This window comes from Elgaria multicarinata, chromosome 16 (genome assembly GCF_023053635.1).
Source record: "Elgaria multicarinata webbii isolate HBS135686 ecotype San Diego chromosome 16, rElgMul1.1.pri, whole genome shotgun sequence".
Taxonomy (NCBI): Eukaryota; Metazoa; Chordata; class Lepidosauria; order Squamata; family Anguidae; genus Elgaria; species Elgaria multicarinata.
The window spans coordinates 6,344,184-6,368,904 of NC_086186.1; the positions used below are offsets into that span (position 1 = coordinate 6,344,184).

Consider the following 24,721-nt stretch of genomic DNA (forward strand, 5'->3'; position numbering starts at 1 on the left):
TGAGGACCAGAAGTCTATTTCATTTGTTAATTTCCAGAGCTGGTAGGTTAACTCAGAGTATGCTGTTTTTGATACTCCCTTACTTTCAAGACAGGATTTCATAGCTGCAATAGATCTGGGTGACTAGTAGAAGTAGTCACACCATAACCAAGAGTCTCTCACTCAGCCCTGAACTGATGTTAGCGGTGGAAGCAAGGGAAATGGACAGATGGGAGAGGAGAACTCTATTTAGAAAGGATGCAGATGATCAAGAACGGATTCCCCCTCCTTGCATCATTCCAATGAGAAAGCTAGGCTGCTAACCACCACGAAAGGATTAATCACCTGTCATACTACTACAACTGCTCTCATTCTGCTCCTGAAGTTGTCATTCATATTCTCAATCTGTATTTCTACTTAGGTTAGAAAAAGGGCAAGATTTTGGTTTCTGTCTTATGATATGAAATACAGGTAGGTCAACCAAGAAGAAGAGAAGAGTAGTCGTTGTGGGAGAGTCCCTGCTGCGTGGGATTGAAACCCAAGTATGTCGTGAAGACCCATGGACTCGCCAGGTGTGCTGCCTCCCTGGAGCACAGATTAGAGATGTGACTGAAGGGTTACCGAAGCTCATAAAGCCCACGGACACATACCCCTTTCTTCTCATCCATGTGGGAACAAATGATGTCGCCAAGCAGAGCTACGAAGAAATCATTTCAGACTTTGAAGCTCTGGGAAGGAAACTGAAGAACTTTGGGGCCCAGGTAGTTTTCTCATCCATCCTCCCGGTTCTTGGAAGAGGATTAGAAAGGGAAAGAAAAATACTCCGGATGAACGACTGGCTTCGAAGGTGGTGCCGTCGTGAGCGTTTTGGATTCTGGGACCACGGGCTACGCTACTTGGAACATGGACTGCTGGCAAGGGATGGGTTGCACCTCACAAGGGCTGGAAAGAATGAGTTCGGCCACAGCATGAAGAACTTCATCAGGAGGGCTTTAAACTGAATCTTACGGGGGCGGGAGACGTAAATTTCGAGGCAACAATGGATGAAGGCCAATGCACCACAGTACAGAGAACAGCTCCAATAGTGTCCCAAAATAGTGTCCGCAACAATGTAGGAACAAAGCCAGACTATAAAAACATGGTCTTCGATGTCTATATACTAATGCTCAGAGCATGGGAAACAAACAGAATGAACTTGAACTCTTATTACATGAAGGCAAATACGACTTGACAGGTATAACTGAAACTTGGTGGGATGACTCCCACGACTGGAATATAGCAATTGAAGGATATTACTTGTTCAAAAAGAACAGAAGAAATAGAAAGGGAGGTGGAGTTGCACTATATGTTAAAAAATACCTATCCCTGCACAGAAATACAGGCGGATGAGATTGGGAGCCCCGTCGAGAGTGTCTGGATTAAAATAAATGGGGCTAGGAATAAAAAGAATATGATAATCGGAGTCTACTACCGACCACCCAATCAAGGAGAAGACGAGGACGAAACTTTTGAGAAACAAATTGCCAGTGTTTCAAGGAAGTGTGATGTAGTAGTGATGGGGGACTTCAATTACCCTGATATCTGTTGGGAGACCATTACTGCCAAAAGCGGCCCTTCCAAGAAATTCCTGACATGTATGGGTGATAACTTTCTCCTACAGAAAGTGGAGGAAGGAACTAGAGGACCGGCAATCCTTGATTTGTTATTGACCAATAGGGATGACTTAGTGGATAAAGTGGCAGTTACGGGAACTCGGGGGAAAGTGACCATGTCATACTTGAATTCTTGATTATGAAGGAGACAAAAGTCGAGCGTAGCCATACACGTACTCTGGATTTTAGGAAAGCTGATTTTAACAAACTCAGAACTATAATAAGTAAGGTCCCGTGGCAAGGGAGCCTAATGAGAAAAGGAGTGCAGGATGGGTGGGAGTATTTAAAAAATGAAATTTTAAAGGCACAGTTACAAACAATTCCAATGAGGAGAAAAGATAGAAGACAACAGAGGAAACCAATGTGGCTCCACAAAAAGCTTAGAGATGACCTGAAAACAAAAAGGGATACATATAGGAAGTGGAAGGAAGGCCAGGCTACAAAAGAAGAGTACAGACAAGTGGCGCAGAAGTGCCGAAATGGCGTCAGGAAGGCTAAAGCTGTGAATGAGCTGAGATTAGCGAGGGATGCTAAAAGCAATAAAAAGGCTTTCTTCAGATATGTGAGTAGTAAAAGACAGAGGAAAGAAATGGTGGTTCAACTGCTTAATGAGGATGGCAAATTGATAACAGATGACAAAGAAAAGGCTGAAGTGCTCAATTCCTACTTTGCCTCGGTCTTCTCCCAAAAGCGGGTCTATGACCCCCCTGGAGAAAGTGAAGCAGAAGTTGAGGGGGCAGGATTGCAGTTTGAGATTGATAAACAAATGGTCAAAGAACACATAATTTCCTTGAATGAGTTTAAATCTCCAGGGCCCGATGAACTGCATCCAAGAGTAATGAAGGAGCTAGCAGAAGAACTCTCAGAACCTTTGTCTATTATCTTTGCAAAATCATGGAAGACGGGTGAGGTGCCGGACGACTGGAGGAGGGCTAATGTTGTCCCTATCTTCAAAAAGGGCAAAAAGGAGGAACCTGGGAACTACAGACCAATCAGTCTGACATCCATCCCTGGGAAAATTCTGGAGCAGATTATAAAGAAGTCAATCTGTAAACACCTTGAAATCAATGCAGTGATTACTAGAAGCCAACATGGATTTGTCAGGAACAAATCCTGTCAGACTAATTTGATCTCATTTTTTGATCGGGTAACCTCCCTTGTGGACTGTGGGAATGCTGTGGACGTCATATATCTTGACTTCAGCAAAGCTTTTGACAAAGTACCCCATGACATTCTGAATAACAAACTAGCTAAAAGTGGGCTAGATGGAACAACTATTAGGTGGATTCACAGTTGGCTACAGAATCGGACTCAAAGAGTACTTATCAATGGAACCTTCTCAAACTGGGGAGAGGCAACGAGTGGGGTGCCGCAGGGCTCAGTCCTGGGCCCAGTGCTCTTCAACATTTTTATTAATGATTTGGATGAGGAGGTGCAGGGAACGCTGATCAAATTTGCAGATGACACAAAATTGGGTGGGATAGCTAATACCCTGGAAGACAGAAACAAACTTCAAAGTGATTTTGATAGGCTAGAGTGCTGGGCTGAAAACAACAGAATGAAATTTAATAGGGATAAATGCCAAGTTCTACATTTAGGGAATAGAAACCAAATGCACAGTTACAAGATGGGGGACACTTGGCTCAGCAATACTACAAATGAGAAGGATCTTGGAATTGTTGTAGATCGCAAGCTGAATATGAGCCAACAGTGTGATATGGCTGCAAGAAAGGCAAATGCTATTTTGGGCTGCATTAATAGAATCATAGAATCATAGAATAGCAGAGTTGGAAGGGGCCTACAAGGCCATCGAGTCCAACCCCCTGCTCAATGCAGGAATCCACCCTAAAGCATCCCTGACAGATGGTTGTCCAGCTGCCTCTTGAATGCCTCTAGCTTCCAAATCACGTGAGGTACTGGTTCCTCTCTATTCGGCCCTGGTTAGGCCTCATCTAGAGTATTGTGTCCAGTTCTGGGCTCCACAATTCAAGAAGGATGCAGACAAGCTGGAGCGTGTTCAGAAGAGGGCAACCAGGATGATCAGGGGTCTGGAAACAAAGCCCTATGAAGAGAGACTGAAAGAACTGGGCATGTTTAGCCTGGAGAAGAGAAGATTGAGGGGAGACATGATAGCACTCTTCAAATACTTAAAAGGTTGTCACACAGAGGAGGGGCAGGATCTCTTCTCGATCCTCCCAGAGTGCAGGACACGGAATAATGGGCTCAAGTTAAAGGAAGCCAGATTCCGGCTGGACATCAGGAAAAACTTCCTGATTGTTAGAGCAGTGCGACAGTGGAACCAGTTACCTAGGGAGGTCGTAGGCTCTCCCACACTAGAGGCCTTCAAGAGGCAGCTGGACAGCCATCTGTCAGGGATGCTTTAGGGTGGATTCCTGCATTGAGCAGGGGGTTGGACTAGATGGCCTTGTAGGCCCCTTCCAACTCTGCTATTCTATGATTCTATGATTCTATGTCAGCCTCTATTGTTTAAGAATAGATCACTGGGACCAGACCAAGGTCCTGTCTCCAACAGCAGACAGCCTAATACCTCTGAGCATTCACAAGCGGAGCATGAAGGCAATTTAAACCTCGACTTCTGATATTCAAGAGGTAGACTGGTCCTCAATCTGGAGGTTCCATTGCACTGTCATAACTAATAAGACTTACACTCCTACGAGTTTTCATATCCTCTTAAAAGGCCATATTTGCTTCTAGCCATCACATCTTTGTGGCCCTGAACTCCATAAGGTCGTTGTTACATATTAAAAGCTTCAGCTATGATCACCACAATACAATGAAACCGTTAACAGACACAATAGTGTTTCATTGGGGAATTATTCGAAGTTGCTTTGATTTTTAAGGAACTGTACGTTACTGTAACTAGTTGCATAATAAACGTTGCTAAGAGGAACTCGGAAGACAAGAGAATGCATAACGCCTCTGTGCACTTGTAAATGAACCAAGTTCTATTTAAGCAGAACTGAACTTACCAACTGCAAATGAACTGTTGGAATGTAACAAGCTCTCTGTCCACAGTCTACATATTTCACCTTCAGTTAATGCTTCTGCTCCATAGATGGCTTGATATTCTAACTTTGGCAATACGTAAACTGGAAAGTGCTAGGGAACATAAACGAGAGAAACTAAACCACCACATTTCCCCCTTGGTTCAAGTACTTTCAGTCTGTGCATTTACTAGGAAACCATGTACATTGATGGTGCTATATAAATAAATAATAATAATAATAATAACGTACATCTGATTCGGTGCCAGTGCTGGGCTGGGCTTGGCTTTATGCAGAGCCAAACTTGGAGTCCGTTAAGTCTTCACTCAATTCAAACACCATTTTGAGATGCAAAGTAGCAAAAGGAATATCTTCTGAAAGATTAATTTTAAGTCCAATTGCGGTTTTTAAATAAGGGTTGCTCACAGTTGGGGAAAAATATGCAGAGCACCGTGTGTGTGTGTGTGTGTGTGTGTGTGTGTGTGTGTGTGTGTACATGCTCTACTCCCCATTCAGCTAAGAATAGATATGGGGACATCTGCTCTCACGGACCCCCAAGCCAGATCTGAAAAACCTTTGGAACGTCAATGACAGTTGTTGGTAACTCTCTGCTCGTTACTTGTATGTAAAATGTTACAATGTTGCAATTAGGAAGTGACCTAGCAGAACTGACTGCAATTGTCTTTGTTCTATATGTAGCAAAGGACTTTCTATTCTGCTTAATGAAATGCTCTATACATTTCAAAACTCTTGCACTGACAAAATGTGGAACCATTATTTTACCTTGAAATGTGGGCTAAATTTATATTTTAAAGTGTTGGTATTTATTTGTTGCATTTCCATACCATCCAATCCCCAAAACTCTCTCGGAGGTTCACAAAACAAAACTTTAAACCGTAAGATACGATAACTTAAGTAAATCATACTATACAAACCTTACATTTAAAACAGAATTAAAGCAGAGTAAAAGCCATTAGCAGTATGAAGATGTGAAAACACATTTTTAAAACAGAAGGACTCCAAAGCCTGGGAAAATCAAATGGTAAGCAGTAGGCACTGAAAAGAGGACAACCACTGAATGTCACCACTGTTTTGGGGCTTTGTACGTTAATAACAGTACTCTGAATCGGTCTCGGAAATAGACTGGCAGCCCATGCAGATCATAAACCAGTAGCGTAATAATTTGCGCTTACAAATGTTTCCTCTGTAAAGATATTAAAAGACAGGGCAGTCACTGTCCACAGACTCACTGTCTAATAACCACAATACAAGAGGAAAAAGGAAGGAAGAAAGGAAGCATTGCTGCAGCTGTTCCTTTGCTGGTAGATGGAGGGGGCCTGGTTGGTATTCCCACCTTGATTATTATTATTATTTATATTTATTATTGCATTTTTATACCGCCCAACAGCCGAAGCTTCCTGGGAGGTTCACAGAAACTAAAACCATTGAAAGTATTAAAACAAACAGTATAAAAACACGATATAAAATACACATTAAAAACTGATTAAAACATACCATACGTGATTAAAACCTCTTTAAAACATTCTAAAATTTCACTGGTTAGGCCTGCCGGAATAGATCAGTCTTTATTGCTTTTTTAAATTCTAAAAGACCATCAAGTTGACGAATCTCCTCCGGCAGGCCCTTCCACAGTCTGGGAGCAGCAGAAGAGAAGGTCCTCTGGGTAACAGTTGTTAATCTAGTTTTTGCTAGCTGAAGGAGATTCTTCCCAGAGGACCTGAGTGTGCGGGGCGGATTGTACGGGAGAAGGTGATCCCGCAGGTAGCCTGGACCCAAACCATGTAGGGCTTTAAAGGTGATAACCAACACTTTATTCTTTGCCCGGAAACTAATCGGCAGCCAGTGAAGAGATTTTAAAACTGGTGTAATGTGGTCACCTCTAGGTGTACCGGTGATCAGCCTGGCTGCCATATTTTGAACTAATTGAAGTTTACAGACTAGGCAAACAGGTAACCCTATGTAGAGCGCATTGCAGAAGTTGAGCCTTGACGTTACCAGCGTGTGCACTACCATCTTTAGGTCTTCCGACTCTAGGAAGGGGCACAGCTGGCGTATCAGCTGAAGCTGATGGTAGGCACTCCTGGCCTTCGCATCTATCTGGGCTGTCATTTGGAGCGACGGATCCAGAAGCACCCCCAAGCTGCGAACACAGTCTTTCAGGGTGACTGTAACCCCATCCAGAACCGGTTGACACACCTCCAAACCCAGGTTGCGGCCTTTGACAGCGAGCACCTCCATCTTGTCTGGATTCAGCTTCAGTTTGTTTTTCCTCATCCAGCCCATTACCGCCTCCAAGCATTCATTCAGAGGAGACACACTAGCCTTAGCTGACACTGTTGTCGAAGGTCTAGAGAAATATATGTTCTTCCTGAGAGCCATGGGTTACAGCTGGCTAGGCCTCCTGGCTAGTGACTGAGGACAATGTGTGCCTCCCTGTAGTACCAGGTTAAATTTTAAAAAGTAAATAAAGGTTCTCACCTTACCTATTTTGTATTCTCTGAGAGTTCCACAGTAATAATTAATGATGCCTTAGGCCACAAATGGACTGTGCATTCATGTGTTTCCATCATCCAGATTGTCCTTATAAAAGGGCTAAATTGTTTGACAGCTGTGTATGTATGCAATGTGTTTATGGGATAAAAGATACAGATCTAGTGTCCTCGAATCACACCGGGAAAACGTATTATGGACAGATTGTAATCGATCACAATGGCTAAGAACTAAACGAATCGCACCTCTATCTGGCATGCATGGGGTGCTCTTAAAAAATTAGCATTAGCGCTGCAATGCTGCCACCTTTAGGAATTCAGACCGATGTACTCAGATTCTGAGAGGAACATAGATGAAATCCCCACACACTAATATTATAAACAGAATGGCAGCATATTCCTTAACGTGCGCCTTTACAAATTCCAGCCCTTAGAGATTTGATCATCTGGAAGATCAAACCTTGTAACCTGATAATTACAAGCAAAGTAACCATACTGGAAAGTAACAAAATATGGGAACTTTTCGAACTTGAGAACTTTTTATTTTGTTCTGCTTCAATTCTGTTGGTGCAAGTCCTTTTCTTGTTTAAAATATCACTAATTTTTAATGAAAAAGCACGACTGTGTTTTGGAAACTCAGCATTATGCATGAAACAGGGGAGAGCAGGGATCCCCGGGTCTAACCTCTGGCACCTCCAGTTTAAAAGGATTTTGGGCGGAAGAGCTGAGAAATACCCAGTTCCGGTCAGTAGTCTAGCTACTGGATTCTGAATGAACCAAAGTTTAAATAGTCGTCAAAGGCAGACCCACATATAACGTGGTGGGGTCATCTAACCTGGATATTACTAGGCCATGGATAACAGTGACCAAGCCTTCTCGGTCCAGGAGCAACCTCAGATGGTGCAAGGTGCTTCCACAAGGGCATCTACCTGGAGATTCTGATAAGACTCAGGGCTTACCTTAGAGCAAGGCCTGGAACTAATACCACCTCCAAGTTGCAAACTTCATCCTTTGTGGCAAATGTAACCATCCAGAGTAGTTTTAACGCTACAGGCTGGATCCAGGTTTAGGCGCATGCAACTGGTCTGGGAAGCAGCCTTCCTTGCCTCCTCCTCTCCACGGAAGCCTCCACAGCCCCCTGAAAATACTACACAGAGGTCAGGTACACTGTGGTGCCTGGGAGAGGGGGGATTTCCGAAAATCAGGCAGAGTCACCTTCCATGAGCAGAGCCTTTCAGTCAATAGGATCCCACCTTGTGTCTTCAGTCAGATATACTATCAATCAACAGCACCTCCACCTTATCTGGATCAAGCTTTAATTTACTGGCTCTCATCCAGTACATTACTAGATATATTACGACAATTTTCTCTTACAGTAATTTGAATAGATTTCACAGTATTACGGAGCTTCACTGCCAAGTTATTATGTAATTACTGAGATAAAGAACATGTTGTTGTGCACGGATCCCAAGATGCAACGGAGGAGAAACGGCAGCCCCTAATTATCCTGGGAGTTTCCTCAACAATTCACTGAGCTGGCATAGCAACAGAAACTACAGTAAATCGCTGTGCTTACGTGATCAAACAACCCTGGTGGCATGCCATTACAGCTGTGTTATTTGATGTATAAGTGGGGCCATGCTAAAGCTCTGGCGAATAGCATATGAGGGCCTCAGATAGCACTGTAAGTACCTGCCATTACAAACATTAACTAATCTGAAATAACATTAGCAGTAACCATCAAACACAAAATGCAACACAAGGTAAGTGTGCCTTCATTTCCTTCTTCCGTAAAATTATAGGACTATCGTAATGAATAGATGGTTGGAGCCGGATCATGAATTACTTAAAGGAAGCAGGGAATGGGGCATAGTGGATCCCCTATGCGGCTTCTTTCCCCACATCTGTATGATGTATGAAATGTGCAATGTCTGAAATGAGGCTCACAGCTTTTTCCTGCACAGGATATACGTTTGCAACTGGGCCAAATGAGGCCTCCTAGCTGCTAACCCAGAGGTCAGAGAGGACCAGATTCAGCAGAAGCTCTGTCCTTTCTACCAACCCTGCTGAAAAGATCTCCCCGTGAAGGCTACTCTACCCTCCACTGTCATTACCAGCTGCCATTTCAGCAGGATGTTGCTGAGGGAGATGAGAAGTGTATATGGGGGGGGGGGCATTCTACTAGCCCTGTTGAAAGACTTAATTTCCCCCCTTTTCCTTTTTATTATTATTATTTATTTATATAGCACCATCAGTGTACATGGTGCTGTACAGAGTAAAACAATAAAATAGCAAAACCCTGCCCGTGTAGGCTTACATTCTAATAAAATCATAATAAAACAATAGGAAGGGGAAGAGAATGCACCAAACAGGCACAGGGTAGAGTAAAACTAACAGTATAAAAGTCAGATCAAAATCAAGTTTTAAAAGCTTTAGAAAAAAGAAAAGTTTTTAGCTGAGCTTTAAAAACTGCGATTGAACTTGTAGTTCGCAAATGTTCTGGAAGAGCATTCCAGGCGTAAGGGGCAGCGGAAGAAAATGGACGAAGCTGAGCAAGGGAAGTAGAGACCCTTGGGCAGGTAAGAAACATGGCATCAGAGGAGTGAAGAGCACGAGCGGGGCAATAGTGTGAGATGAGAGAGGAGAGATAGGAAGGAGCTAGGCTGTGAAAAAGCTTTGTAGGAGAAGTTTATATTGGATTCTGAGGTGAATTGGAAGCCAACGAAGAGATTTCAGAAGTGGAGTAACATGGTCAGAGCGGCAAGCCAAGAAGATGCTCTTAGCAGCAGAGTGGTGAACAGAAACCAACGAACTGATGTGAGAAGAAGGAAGGCCAGTGAGAAGAAGGTTACAGTAGTCCAATCGAGAAATAACCAATGCATGAACAAGAGTCCTGGCAGAAGAGACAGACAAAAATGATCGAATCCTGGCAATATTATACAGGAAAAAACGTCAGGATTTAGCTACTGCCTCAATATGAGGAATAAAGGAGAGCGAGGAATCAAATATAGAGCCAAGACTATGAGCTTCCTTGACTGGAGTAAGTGTAACATCATTGACAGTAAGAGAGAATGAGAGATGAGGAGAAGGTTTAGGAGGAAAAACAAGCAATTCAGTCTTTGCCATATTAAGTTTCAGATTGTAAGCCTGTGAACAGGGACTATCTTGTTTTACTGACTTAACATAAGACACTCTGGAAGACGTTGGAGCTGAGCACAAGCATAAAAAAACTTCAAATAAATAAATAAGAGGGTATTAGGGTGGGAATTGGAACGGCAGCCCACTGCCTAACACCACTTTTGCAAAGTGGCCACGCTCTGGCAACCAAGGCTGCCGACCAAGGAGGTGGTTTTGCAACCTGGCTCAAAGAGAAAACCGAGTTCATTAATACGTTTTTGGAAAAACATGATTCCCCCCTGAACCTGAAAACTTACTCGCTTGACTTTAGCTTTCTTATTGCGTGGCTTCAGTTCTGCTTTCTGCACAGGGCAGCGCACCAGCAGCAGCGTGTCATTCAGCCTGAACAGCTTGTAGACGAGATTGCCCTGCTGAGGGGATGCGTATTCTGAACGATCTTCGGCTGCGTCCCAAAGCACCCCTTTCCAAAAGAGACAGTGAAACGTTAGTCAGAATTCACATTCCCCAGGATGCACCTGTGGCGTTACCCCACAATTGATTATCTTGTATATGTCTAGATTAGTTTGTCTGGTAAGTATGGAATGTTAGAACGGAGTGGGTGTGGCTTATGATGTAATAGGTGGGGCGGGGAAAGGAGTATATAAGGAGAGTGTTGAGAGTTTGTGGTGTGTGTGAGTTTGGGTGTGGGTGTGTGTGTGTGTGTGTGAGAGAGAGAGAGAGAGAGAGAGAGAGAGAGAGAGAGAGAGAGAGAGAGAGAGAGAGATGTTTATTGAAGAGTTTGGATTCTAGGGACTTAGGATTGGTGTGAAGAAAGTGAGGTGGTTGGTGTGCAGAGTGTTTAGAGTAGGCAGGATTGAAAGTATCAATCCTGAGCAGTGGCTATTGGGCGGTATAGAAATGTAATAAATAAATAAATGAATAAATAAATAAATAAATAGTATTATATTTTTATTTAAAGCTTTTAAATAACAATAAACTTATTATTTTGTTAGCTACCAAATACCATGAGTCAGCTTGGCATTATTTACCTGCCTTACAGTTATTAAACACCCACACCAGATTACACCCACAGTATATTCAGAGAGATCCTGAATTAAACCTGTTTCCCTCATAGCTAGGGGAAAGGTTTTATTTACCCCCCACCCTCAGGTTTTCAAGTGGTGGCGCTTGGCCTGAGAAGGGTTTATGCGACGGGCCGAGTGTAAAGGGCTGTGACATCACAACACCCATTTAAAAGTATCTTTTCTCACCAGTGGGATTTCTGAACGTTGTCTCAGTAATGTGCATGTTGGAGTCTGAAAGACACTGCTGGTCGCTGGCCAAGATGTCATGGCCAGAGCACTGAAATTTCAATGGTATTGTGCCCACACAGGTACCAACTTCCTGTTAGTAAAGCCATCAAAAGACTTACCTTTTTGAGATCCCTGGAAGTTTGTTGTCCAGGTGAACTTGAATAAGCCACTGCTATCTGCACAGGTGCTTTGTCTGGGCTCCAGAGTGGAAGGTACCGAGGTTTTCGGCTGTGGATATTCCTGGCTTGCTTTAGGGCTCAAACTTCTTACAGAGCGCATCTGTGGCTGTCCAGGACGCTTTGGAGATGGTGTCTTAAGGAGTTCAGTTTGCATTTTCAAAATCTGCCCGACAGGATCAAGTTTTTTAGATAATCGTTGACATGATTTGGGGGAAACATTCATTTCTTGGCCTGGAATCTCTGAAGGATCAGCCAGTTTTCCTGACAGGGCATGCCTAGAGCAAGGAGACTCAGGAGCATCGGCTTGGGGGCCTTGATCAGAAGCGATCACACCTGGTTCAAAGTTATCAGTATTTTTACATTCGGTGTCAATTATCAAAGACTCCTCGTCGTTGTCACTACAGTGTGACAGAACAGCTGACTTGTCATCTTGGGCAACATCAGTTCCTTCCTTAAAGTTATTGTTTTTATCTGAAGAACCGAGTAAGATCTTGTCCAGATTTTCTTCTCTGCCATCTGCTTCCATGTCCACTGACTTAAAATCCTGGACGGATGAATTTTTCTTGCAATCCAAACCCAAGACTCCACTTAATGGCGGCGTCTTATTAAAATTCTGCCTCTGCTCACTGGCTTTACCATTTTCTTCTCCAACACCCCTGCTCACATCCCACACTGACTCTTTTTCCATTTTCAGGTGCTCTGATAAGGTTTTAGATGAACTGGCAAGTTTTGCAGAAGTTCTCTCTGGTTCAGAAGCATTCAAAAACTTATATGATGAGCCAAAGGTTTCTAGTTCTGTGACGTCGGTGTCGAAGTCGAGATCCACAGAATCAGATACCTGCATCTGTCTACCCTGGCAAATTTCAAGAGCTGTCTCCAACTAAAAGAGAGAAACAAAAGCAGTGATACAGTGAGCCACCATTTAGAAATAGGAAATAAATATTCTGCTCGACAGATACTATCTGTAGCACTGAAGAAAAAGGACGTTATAAGTTTACTCACATTCAATACCTCTGCATCAGAAAGTTTCAATGAACTGGTATCAATAACTATCTCAATCTAATAAGACAGGGAGTGCACAGTCCTTTCAGCCCCGAGAGCTGCACTGGGTGTCTGCTGGGGGTTGACATGTACCTGAAGACCTACACACATTCAGACACGAATGAATGGGGTCATCCAAGGAAGATGAATGGTGGGAGATTCAGGACAGACAAAAGGAAGTATTCCTCCGTACCACTCACAGCAGAACTATGGAATTCACAATCACAAGTTGTGGTGACAACCACCAACTAAGATGGCTTTAAAGAAGATTAAACAAATTCACGGCTACCTCCAGGATCGGAAGTGACATGCCTACATACACCAGACAATGGGGAACACGAGTTTGTGGGGCTACTGCACTCATGTGCTGCTTTGGGTAGTCTCACAGGCATCTGCTTGGCCACTGTGAGAAAGGAGATGCTGGATTAAGCTGACCTTTGGTCTGACCCAGCCGGGCTGTCTTGTGGTCTTATTGTCTGTACATTTTCCAAATCCATTCTCCCATCCCTTGATGACTAGAAGATTTTTCTTCCTAAAATCATAGAATCATAGAATAGCAGAGTTGGAAGGGGCCTATAAGGCCAACGAGTCCAACCCCCTGCTCAATGCAGGAATCCACCCTAAAGCATCCCCGACAGATGGTTGTCCAGCTGCCTCTTGAAAGCCTCTAGTGTGGAAGAGCCCACAACCTCCCTAGGTAACTGGTTCCATTGTCGTATTGCTCTAACAGTCAGGAAGTTTTTCCTGATGTCCAGATGGAATCTGGATTCCTGTAACTTGAGCCCGTTATTCCGTGTCCTGCACTCTGGGAGGATCGAGAAGAGATCCTGGCCCTCCTCTGTGTGACAACCTTTTAAGTATTTGAAGAGTGCTATCATGTCTCCCCTCAGTCTTCTCTTCTCCAGGCTAAACATGCCCAGTGCTTTCAGTCTCTCTTCATAGGGCTTTGTTTCCAGACCCCTGATCATCCTGGTTGCCCTCCTCTGGACACGCTCCAGCTGGCCTGCGTCCTTCTTGAACTGTGGAGCCCAGAACTGGATGCAATACTCCAGATGAGGCCTAACCAGGGCTGAATAGAGAGGAACCAGAACCTCCCGTGATTTGGAAGCTATACTTCTATTAATGCAGCCCAAAATAGCATTTGCTTTTCTTGCAGCCATATCACACTGTTGGCTCATATTCAGCTTGTGATCTACAACAATTCCAAGATTCTCCTCTAACATAATATGTAAAGTCCCCAAGAACTGAAATTATGTGCCAGAAACTGAATGGGGGAAGACAAGCTCTCCTGTAAAGGTTAAGCAATTTGCAGAAAAGCCAAGCCCATACCTAGTAATGAAAGCCAGTTAAGCATAAAACTAGAACTCACAGATTCTTCAGGTGGCTTGTCCAGTATTGCAGCATGCGCCAAAACATAGGACTGTTTAGTCATGTGAAAGTCTGCCAGGAATTCGTGAAAAACCTGGTTCTTTTCTCTCACTGTCATCTCTTTCTTTGGGAGAGGGGGATCAACAAAGACGACCTTAACTGGTTTGAGACCTTTAAAGATAAAAGTGCATTTTTCACTTTTCAGTAGCGTGAGATGAATTATTTAAATACAGGCCTAAAAATTAACTTTATTTTGTCGACTGACTAAATTAAAACAACATCAGGAAGTGTGAGAAGTTGCATTAGTCAGCAGAGAAATAAAATACAACTCCCTTTCAAAAGTAACTTGATTCCGCTTTTCATAAGTTTTTTCACTGATAATACTATTTATATTTCACCTGTCTTTTTAGTTACAAAAAAGGGAGGGCTGGGGAGAGAAACACCCCGCAAAATCAGTTTCCTAATTCCTCACATGCCTTACTTGCAAAAGGTTATGTAGAATGAACATGGATTGTTTTAATCAGTTTTTTTGAATGCAGTACAGAATACATAAATATGCAACTGATAAACTACCAGAAGTCAGAATTAATTGTGCTCCTTGCCTTTGGACACTGTTACTATTCTAATTAATAATGAGAATGCAATCTATATATACACAAACATTGGTGTTTGCTTTTCTGTTCTTTGCTATTTATTAACTGTCACCTTTAATGATAGATATTTTTTCTATTGCCAAAAAAACACATCTTTTTTTTTTTGCTATTGCTCATTTTCAGAAGTTCAAGAGACTAGCAGTGCAATCCTGTATGTCTACTCAGAAGTAAGTCTCATTGAGTTCAGTGGGGCTTACTATCTGGTAAGTAGATATAGGATTGCAGTATAAAGGTTAGTTCACCTGTATGATCCTTCTAATTATTTTCTCCATACAATGTAAATGAAATACAAGGTTAAGAAGGGAACACCAGTGTGAGTTGAAGATAAGTCCCAAAGTTATAATGAAAAAGGAAGATTTTCAACTGTCAGGATTCAAAACACCAAACATGAATATATTCAAACGATTAATGGTAACAGTATTCAGAGTAGCAATATTCTAAAATACTGCATATTAATGGAATATTAATTAATATTCTATTAATTTGGTAGCTGCAAACACACAATTTATAATAAGAAATCTGAAAGTAAGCACAAGCCCTTTGGCTCATAATGTATTTCTTGGCTCATAATGTATTTCTTAGCTCTAAAGAAATTGACTAGCTTGTAATAAAATATTATTTAGACAGGGTGACCACATGAAAAGAAAGGCCGGGCTCCTGTATCTTTAACAATTGTATTGAAAAGAGAATTTCAGCAGGTGTCATTTGTATGCATGCAGCACCTGGTGCAGGGCTCCTGCAGCTTTAACTGTTGTGATGAAGAGGGAATTTCACCAGGTGCTGCATGTATAACAATGACACCTGCTGAAATTCCCTTTCCTACACAACTGTTAACGATACAGGAGCCAGGTCCTCCTTTCCATATGGTCACCCTAATTTAGACCAATTCCACAGTGGATTGGGGGGAAATGTCCTACCTTCAACAGAAAAGATTTTCACAGAAATGGGAAGTTCCCACTGTTGCCGGTAATCTAGGCCATGATTGTTCAACAAGGTGAATAATGATTCGCTTGTTAGCACCACCTGAGGACAGTATTTCACTGCAAGTTTTTCAGCATTTGGATCAGTACTAACATCCTTAAAAAAGAAAAACACCAGAGAAAGAACTGAGATAATGACATGGAAGTTAGATGAAGGAACACGACATCCCACTGTTAATTAAGTATATATTGAAAACATATTTGATCCAAAGGGGGAAATTATTATTGAAATAGCATTTGATCCAAAAGAGTGGGGAGCTGTACTTCTACAGTAGGAATCAAGGTATTTATTGAAACCTCAGAAATATATCTCTACACATATGGTTGGAAGCCAACACTAGCATTTAAGACTCAAACTAGAGACTCCCTGCCAACACTTTTTCTAATGTTTACTGCAACACAAAGGGCAAGTTTTATCAGCTTAGGTTGATGTACCAACTACGCCCTTATCTGGACAGAGATAGCCTAGCTACAGTTACCCATGCTCTGATAACCTCTCATTTGGATTATTGCAATGCGTTATATGTGGGGCTGCCTTTGAAAAGGGTCTAGAAGCTTCAGCTGGTACAAAACAGGGCAGCCCGCCTACTAACAGGGACTGGCCGGCGAGATCACATTACGCCAGTCCTTTTACAACTTCATTGGCTGCCAGTCCAGGTCCGGGCCCGATTCAAAGTGCTGGTATTGACATTTAAAGCCCTAAACGGTTTGGGGCCAAGTTATTTGAAGAAACGCCTCCTTCCATATGTACCTGCCCGGACCTTAAGATCATCTACAGGGGCCCTTCTCCGTGAGCCCCTGCCAAAGGAAGTGAGGCAGGTGGCTACCAGGAGGAGGGCCTTCTCCGCTGTGGCACCCCGGCTGTGGAATGAGCTCCCCAGAGAGGTCCGCCTGGCACCTACACTGTACTGCTTTCGTCACCAGCTGAAGACCTTTTTATTCTCTCAGTATTTTAACACTTAATTTTAACTTAAATCTAAATTTTACTATTCTGTATTTTAATCTTATATGAATTTTGCTGCGTGGTTTTATGTTGGTTGTGCTTTTTATATTGTATTTTGTATTTGTGCTTTTAACATGTTGGTTGTTTTATTATGGTTTTAATTTTTGTGAACCGCTCAGAGAGCTTCAGCTATTGGGCGGTATAAAAATGTAATAAATAAATAAATAATAAAGTTTTGTCAGGTTCATGGTAAGGGTTAAATTTCCCTCCCCAGGTGCTGCCTGATGATAAAAGCTCCCCACATCCAAAACTTGAATATATTCAAAAGGTTTTTAAAAATACATCACTCATGGACACAATCTACTAAGAAGTGTTGCTCACTAAAATTGAGAGGGTTTATGTGGTTACAGTTCTTCCTGGCCGGCATCCCCTGCTGATTATTTGCTTACGTTGTGCAGCATCGAGGCTCTCTGCTCTGGAGTTACACTGCCCGATTCATTTTTCCTACTATTAACCGGTAACTGTATTGATGCAGGCAGTTTTGGAAAGTATCGTTTAATGAGGTTCACCTTTCCCTTGAAGGAAAAAAAGAAAAGAAAAGAAGAGAATTAACTGAGCCAGGCTTCTAAATGAGTAGGGGACTTAATTATGTGTTTCTTTTTAAAAGCATGCACTTAAACTGTCTGATAACCAACAGTGGTGTCTGAGCTCAGTACCAGCACTGTTCTAGGCTGTGCTCTGTCTGCTATAGCCTAGTGAGTTAAGCCTCTGCTTTGCATGCAAAAAGTCCCAGGTTTGATTCCCGGCATCTCCAGGTAGGGCTGGGAAAGAATCCTGCCTGAAATTCTAGGGAGTCATTGCTGACTGCAGCCAGGAAATAAGAAGACGTTTACTTCTTGGGAGGAGAGCAATGACAAATCTTGATAAAATAGTTAAGAGCAGAGACACCACACTGACCACAAAGGTCCGCATCGTTAAAGCAATGGTATTCCCCCGTAGTAACCTATGGCTGCGAGAGCTGGACCATAAGGAAAGCTGAGCGAAGGAAGATAGATGCTTTTGAACTGTGGTGTTGGAGGAAAATTCTGAGAGTGCCTTGGACTGCAAGAAGATCAAACCAGACCATACTCCAGGAAATAAAGCCAGACTGCTCACTTGAGGGAATGATGCTAAAGGCAAAACTGAAGTACTTTGGCCACATAATGAGAAGACAGGACACCCTGGAGAAGAGGCTGATGCTAGGGAAAGTGGAAGGCAAAAGGAAGAGGGGCCGACCAAGGGCAAGATGGATGGATGATATTCTGGAGGTGATGGACTTGACCTTGGGGGAGCTAGGGGTGGCGACAGCCGACAGAAAGCTCTGGAGTGGGCTGGTCCATGAAGTCACGAAAAGTCAGAAGCGACTGAACGAATAAACAACAAAGATAAACAATGTTCTGATTCGACAAAAGTTTTTTTCCATATACCTTACCAAAGCAAGAAGGCTTCTTTCAAATTTTAATGTCAGTTCTGTGCTAAACTTTCCTCCCATGATGCTGGTAACTTCATGCAGGGTGTAACATTCGGGATATTTCTTCACGTAACCAATACGACAGGTTAAAAATTTCTTGAAGGAAAACAAAAATGGTTGTAAGACAATATATACTTCAACAGTGTCTCAGAAAAAATAATAATCAAATGGCTACATTACAGTGGAGTTTCAGTTCTTAAACAGAGTTTCACTTCTGAAACTATAGTTTTCTAACGTTTTCAAAGTTTTCAAACTGCCCAGAGAACTTTAGCTAATGGGTGGTCTAGAAATGTAATAAATAAATTAATGGCATTTGTTAATCTTGAAAAGGCAGCAAAGCAATCCATTCTTACTCTTACCTTGGTATAAAGCAACGCCTCCTCAGAGATGCCATCATAGTCTTTAGTACAACTTCGGGCAGCATTTTGGGCAAACTTCAAGAACTCTGCAACTTCCTTGCTCAGAAATTCTTTCATTTGCTTAAAAACAAAACAAAACCGCCAATTCCACTGTAACATAATATTTTATGATTATTTTAGTAGCAATTGTGGACATGTTTCCCCTTGTCCTGTGGGAGCCACACATACACTGTCTGTAGTCGATGGCTTCGTCTTTTTTCAATCAGCCACAACACTACTGTTTGCATACAAGAAGGCCGGGTACAATTTACAAAAGGTACAATTCATCCATCATATGTACCTTGAGGTTTTAATTTTTGTGCACCACCCAGAGAACTTCGGCTATGGGGTGGTCTAGAAACGTAATAAATAAATAAATTGCAAGCAAACTGTGAGAAAAAGAAACGTCGACACTCACCAGATACTGTGAATAATCTTTTTGCTCAGACAGATCTATCAAGTTGGGATCGGCATTTAAGTATGTAGACAACAAAAATAAGTATCTCCTCTGCTCTTTTGCAGTCAAACTAGAAAAATAAGTATAGGCGACTCTGTGGTCTTGAAAAGGTGCATTCTCTGCTGAAGGCTTAACTATCACTCTGTCTGATTTTACTGCAGCCTCTTCACTAGAAGTCTTATTTCCTTGTCCAGAGTTGGATACATCTTCAACAGGCCTGAAATACAACAAAAAATACCAATATTCAGGCTTTGCAGTGAAAGGTCTACCTGAAAGCCAACATACCCATTCAATGGCTCAGTTCAGACAACACGTTCCTCTACGCAGTGGGAAAACTCCACTCAACGGTTGAGTTTTTAGGGGGTTCTCCCCACACAACATGTTCTAACTCCACAGTTGTGTGACTGTGGGCTACCGAGGAGTTGAATAAAAGGCAACGCGACATTTGATTGACAGTTCCTCTCGCCTCCCCCAGTCCTCCTGATGATATCCCATCAGCCATTTCTGCAAAAAACAAAACAAAACAATTCCAGCAGCTGTCCTAGAATGGCACTTGCGCCTTGCACCATTCTTGCCAGGGAACTCTGTAGCCAGTGGGAAAAGTCAATGCAACACAACGGAAAACTCCACGGAGCCTGCAACACAACAGTTGTGCAGGAACTCTCCTCTGCACAGCGTGGATATTCAGCCTGGAGTGTTACCTAAAACTAATCCCTCTAGAAAACACATTTCTCAATGGTGATGTAAAGACTTCACTGTGGAGTTCTAAAATCACCATTTAGAAACGTGTTGTCTGAACTGAGCCAAATGTCAGCACCATTCCTATTACGATCACACAATTTCTAATACCTACCTTTTTATTTTTCTGACAAAACTCCATAAGCCGTCCAGCCAAGACTTGATGTCCTCTTACCACACCAAGAACATTTAACATGAATGAAATCTGAACTTTTCACTACTAGCTCAACAACACGGTTGGTTGGTTTGGACATAGACACTGCCTAATAAAAACAACAACACTTCCTTGCCTAAATCATTAGCATCTTTGTTCTCAGACAATGGCCAAGTTCTTACTCAGTGTCCCTCTACCCCACATTGAATGGGACTCACTCCCATGAAAGGGTGCAAAAGAATGCAACACTGCTCTGGTGGATTGCCTTCCCCAATATATATATATATATATATATATATATATATATATATATGGAATTTTTATTCTATCCTTTAGCCAAAAAAGGCTCTCAAGGCTGCTTACAAAAATAAGAAATAAGACAGTCCTTGCCTGCAAGCTTACAATCTAACAGACACAACACAAAAGGAAAGGGGATTGGGAGGGAGGAAGAAAATAGCAAATTCAGGCAGTATATTCTTAGTTCCAAAATTCAGCAAGCCCATCTCTTTACCCAGGCCTTTCCTGAGTGATTGTACTGCCCAGTTTGTTAGTTAATTGTGGTTTTGGATCTGGTTTTAATGTTTTTATAAATGCTTTTGTGTTTATTATGTATTTTCATGTGCATTTTAATGCATTCTCATTGCTTTGTAAACTGCTTAGAGATCTATTTATTTTTAAAGACAGTAAGTGGTAAATATTTTTTTCAAACTCTTCTCATCTTGATAAGCAGTATACCATGTTTCATAAAAGTATGTTGTTGGGGGGGGGAACCTAAAGCCCCCTTGGTTTTTGGTTTTTTTGGATCCCAGCCAGTTTATCTTCTTAGTGTGTTACCCCTCAGCATGCGGGTCTTCAAACCGTGCTACCAATTATGAAGATGATACTCAAAACACCCTAATGGGTGAAGGCTTGCTTAGCTCTTAATTATTTAACAAAAGCATGCTTAGTAATAAGCACATTTTGGATTAACTAAGACGAGTGTTAAGTGCTGATCTAGTGGAAAAGAAAGATCTGATTTACACACCAGGAAAACGTCTCAACAGTATCATGTCTACAGCTTTTAATAATACTACACAGCTGTCTCTCAGAATGAGACAACATGTCCATCCTTGTGGCACGAACTGGCAAATTTAATTAAGCTGCTACACCAACAAGATGCTGACTCAGATGTGCCTGATGTAGGAATGTCAAGTGATTCTAGCAGCTTAAATTAGCTACATTTGACGGAGAGTGGGACGGCAGCCCATCAGGATTATTTCACGGCATGCTGCTGTCAAAGCCTTCAGGTTAATGCAAGTCAAAATCAACCTGACAGTCCCCCTTTCACCTGTATCGCCAGCCTGTTCTTTATATAAACTGAACCTTTCGTCAATGAACTCCCCTCTTGCTCAGATCACAGCTTCTACCAGGAGGGATGGGACAGATTCACACATTCTTTGTCTCTTCACATTAATAGAATCATAGAATAGCAGAGCTGGAAGGGACCTACAAGGCCATCGAGTCCAACCCCGTTCAATGCAGGAATCCACCTTAAAGCATCCCTGACAAACGGATGTCCAGCTGCCTCTTGAAGGCCTCTAGCGTGGGAGAGCCCACAACCTCCCTAGGCCATTGGTTCCATTGTTGTACTGCTCTAACAGTTTTTCCTGATGTCTAGCCAGAATCTGGCTTCCTGTAACTTGAGCCCATTATTCCACGTCCTACATTCTGGGTTGATGGAAAAGAGATCCTGGCCCTAGCTTTGTCACCTCCTTTGTCAGCTTTGTCACCTCCTAGATTTGTCACCTCTGAGTTCAATTCCTACATTCATGGGGCATCTAGCTGGTGACAACTACCTAGGGACTACCTGCTCCTTGATTCCACATTCGAGTAGCAACCATAAACTCTTCACTTATTCCTTAAGCAGTCCTGCCCTAAGCTGCTGAAGCCAAAACCAGTCTAAATTAGTTACAGTCAGGAAGCAAGGCTTTGCATTTTTAGACAGAAAAATTCGTACAACTCCTAGTATACTGAGTGTTGCAGGATATTTTTCTGTCTAAACATGTATAGGATTGCACCCTTAATGTTTTCTTTTCCCCTTTCCAATGCCAGTTTTGGAGTTGCCCGTGTGTGTGTGTGTGTGTGTGTAGATTGCCTTTCTTTTCCCTTTCCAAGCTAGATCCCAGGTTTGGGTTTCTTACTATTGCTTCCCTTCCAAAGTAGACCCTCCTAAACCAGGCTCTTCCTGGGTGACTTAGAAATAGAGCCTGCAAGAATGAGTTTACTCCCGGCAATTCGTCAGGCACCGACACTTTCTGCATTTAGATGACAGGTAAAGATGTTTTTAAACTATCTAGCTTTCAGTGATATCTGATTTGATTGCTGTTTTATTTCCAGTCACTGAATTTGTTTTAATTATTGTTTCAATCTGTTTTTAATGTGTTTGTAGTTTTAAAATACTGTTAGCCACTGCAAGAGTCTCTGACTGAGAGGCAGGGGCCAAAACAAAGGATGGAGAGAAAACTGCAAAAGGCTAAAGGTAACTACATTTTGTGGCTCATAAAGTAGATCTTGCAGTGACAACTACACAGACAATACTGAAGTCTACATGTGATTCCAAAAAAAGCGTGAGTAAATAAAGGATTTGGATATCATGACAACTCCTTCACATAGGAAAATATAGGACAGAATGTTCAATGATGGCACATGTAATTCGTATGCAGATGCTCCCGGGTGCAATCACTGGCATCTCCTATTTGGCAGGGCTAAATAAGGCCAAGGCCTTGGAAAGATGCTGCCACTGAGAACAGACAGATGGATCAACAGTCCAATTCACTATAAGCTTTTATGAGAAATGGCACATAAAAAGGCCACTGTAAAAACAGCAAACTTGGATGGCTCCCACGCAGCAAACACAGAGGCTGTTCACATGTCACAGTGGCATTAACCGTTCATTTGTGGGGATGTCCACCATGTCCATATCAAACCATGGGGTGTTGGTAGGTTGTTTCTGCAAACCAGGAGCAGCTTGCACACAGTGCACGTCCCCACAAATCATGGGTTAATTAACCCATGATTTGCCACCAAATGCTGCTGTGACATGCAAATCTGATCATGGTCAGTATCCAGTCTAAAGGCTCAATCCGAAACAACATCTACCACAGAGTAAGCCTTGTTCAACATAGTAGAACCTACCTCCAGGTAAACATGCAATGAATTCCAATGTAAGGCTGTGCTTAAGAAAGTATTGGGGAATAAGTCCCCAAAACTTCATGAGACTTACTCCCAAGTAAAAATGAATAAAATAAATGTGAGTCCTTCTCCAGAATACATATGAGTTCCAGATACATCTACTTTGTTAACTTATTTCCAAACCAAATTTAGTAAATGTATACTAGTACCTTTTCAACAGCAACTCAGAAAGGCTTGGAGTCAGTGAGTATTTTTCATATATATCCCGCGAAAAATACACGTCACAACCATTTTGGGGTGGAATATCCCTGTTTTTGTGTCAGAAAAGGAAGTCAAACATTAATGCTGCTGTATCTATGACCATAGATACGTGCACAGAAAACATTTTACAGTTTCAGGCTTTTGGGAAATAATTTCCACTGGAATACAGGAGACTGTAGCAAAGGTACACATATAGAACTAAAGGGCAAATGTGAAATTCTGAGTGTATCTCACAAAAAACATACAAAAAGGAAGAAGGAAAACTCATAATATGAGTTCCCCTCTATTGTTTTTGTTTTTATATAACACTGTAAAGTTGTAAATGTTTATATTGTATTTCATCATGTTGACTTTTATGGCTTTAATTGTTGCAAACCAACCAGAGAGCTTAGTCTATTGGGCAGCATAGAAACTGAAATGAATAAATATGAGAGTGAGTGGGCACAGCAGAAACTTTTACATTTGTATTTTCTTACAGGTTGTCTTCTCTTGGAAAAAGCCTTCCATATGCACTAATGTAATGAAACAATGCATTTTATTTAGTTAGTTTTTAAAAAGAGAGAGCTACCAAAATATTAGTAATTCTAAGACACAGGAATATTAACTTGTGCATTATTCGAGATCATTCTGAACAATTCAAGAGATCCAATTCCCATCTGGCTGGCAGAGGCTGGGAGTTGTAGTCCAACACCTCTGGAGGGCACCAGTTTAGGAAAGGTTGATCCAGATGTTATTGGACTCCCAATTCTTATTAGCTCCAGCCAGCATGTGGCCAGTGGTGTACCTGACAACAGTAGGGTTTACTTCCAAGTAAACCCATTGGAAGACTGCAATTCCTATACGCACACTTCGCAATGTGCACATTGTATTTTATGATTTTAGTGATTGATTTTATGTGCACCAACGTCTGACTGGATGAAAGCCGATATTTAAATTTCCTAACACCATAATCCCATACGTGTCTACTCAGAAGTAAGCCCCATTGATTTCAGTGGGACTTAGGTATTCCCAGACAAGTGTGTATAGGATTGCAGCCTAAATAAACCCCTTAAATAATCGGGAGTCAAATCCATTGAGGATGGATACCACTCCCTGCGCACTTATCTGGGAGAAAGGCCCATTGAACCCAAAGGGGCTTACTTCCGAGTAAACGTGCACAAAGTTGTGCTTCCGTTTGTAAGAATGGAGTTGCAGGGGTCCAGAGCAGTTTGAAGGCCTTCTTTTGGGATATCCTGCGCCTTATGGGGAGCTGGTTAGGCTTCCCCAGCGCTGAAGGGGGAAACACTCTGCAT

General features: G+C 42.2%; 1 protein-coding gene across 2 annotated transcripts in view; it reads right to left on the bottom strand.

Annotated features, from left to right (window-relative positions):
* The window catches only part of ICE2 (interactor of little elongation complex ELL subunit 2), a 37,124-nt gene that overhangs the window by 12,208 nt on the left and 195 nt on the right, over window positions 1-24,721 (bottom strand). The window contains exons 2-11 of one of the 2 annotated variants that reach the window (XM_063142723.1): window positions 23,378-23,476; window positions 19,067-19,322; window positions 18,610-18,729; window positions 18,212-18,346; window positions 17,190-17,315; window positions 15,735-15,894; window positions 14,166-14,335; window positions 11,696-12,635; window positions 10,581-10,744; window positions 4,622-4,751 (exon numbers count right to left, since the gene is read on the bottom strand). In XM_063142723.1, the coding sequence (XP_062998793.1) occupies window positions 4,622-4,751; window positions 10,581-10,744; window positions 11,696-12,635; window positions 14,166-14,335; window positions 15,735-15,894; window positions 17,190-17,315; window positions 18,212-18,346; window positions 18,610-18,729; window positions 19,067-19,322; window positions 23,378-23,476 (2,300 nt within the window). The remainder of the gene's footprint in view (window positions 1-4,621; window positions 4,752-10,580; window positions 10,745-11,695; window positions 12,636-14,165; window positions 14,336-15,734; window positions 15,895-17,189; window positions 17,316-18,211; window positions 18,347-18,609; window positions 18,730-19,066; window positions 19,323-23,377; window positions 23,477-24,721) is intronic. The other variant, XM_063142724.1, reaches the window with a different exon arrangement.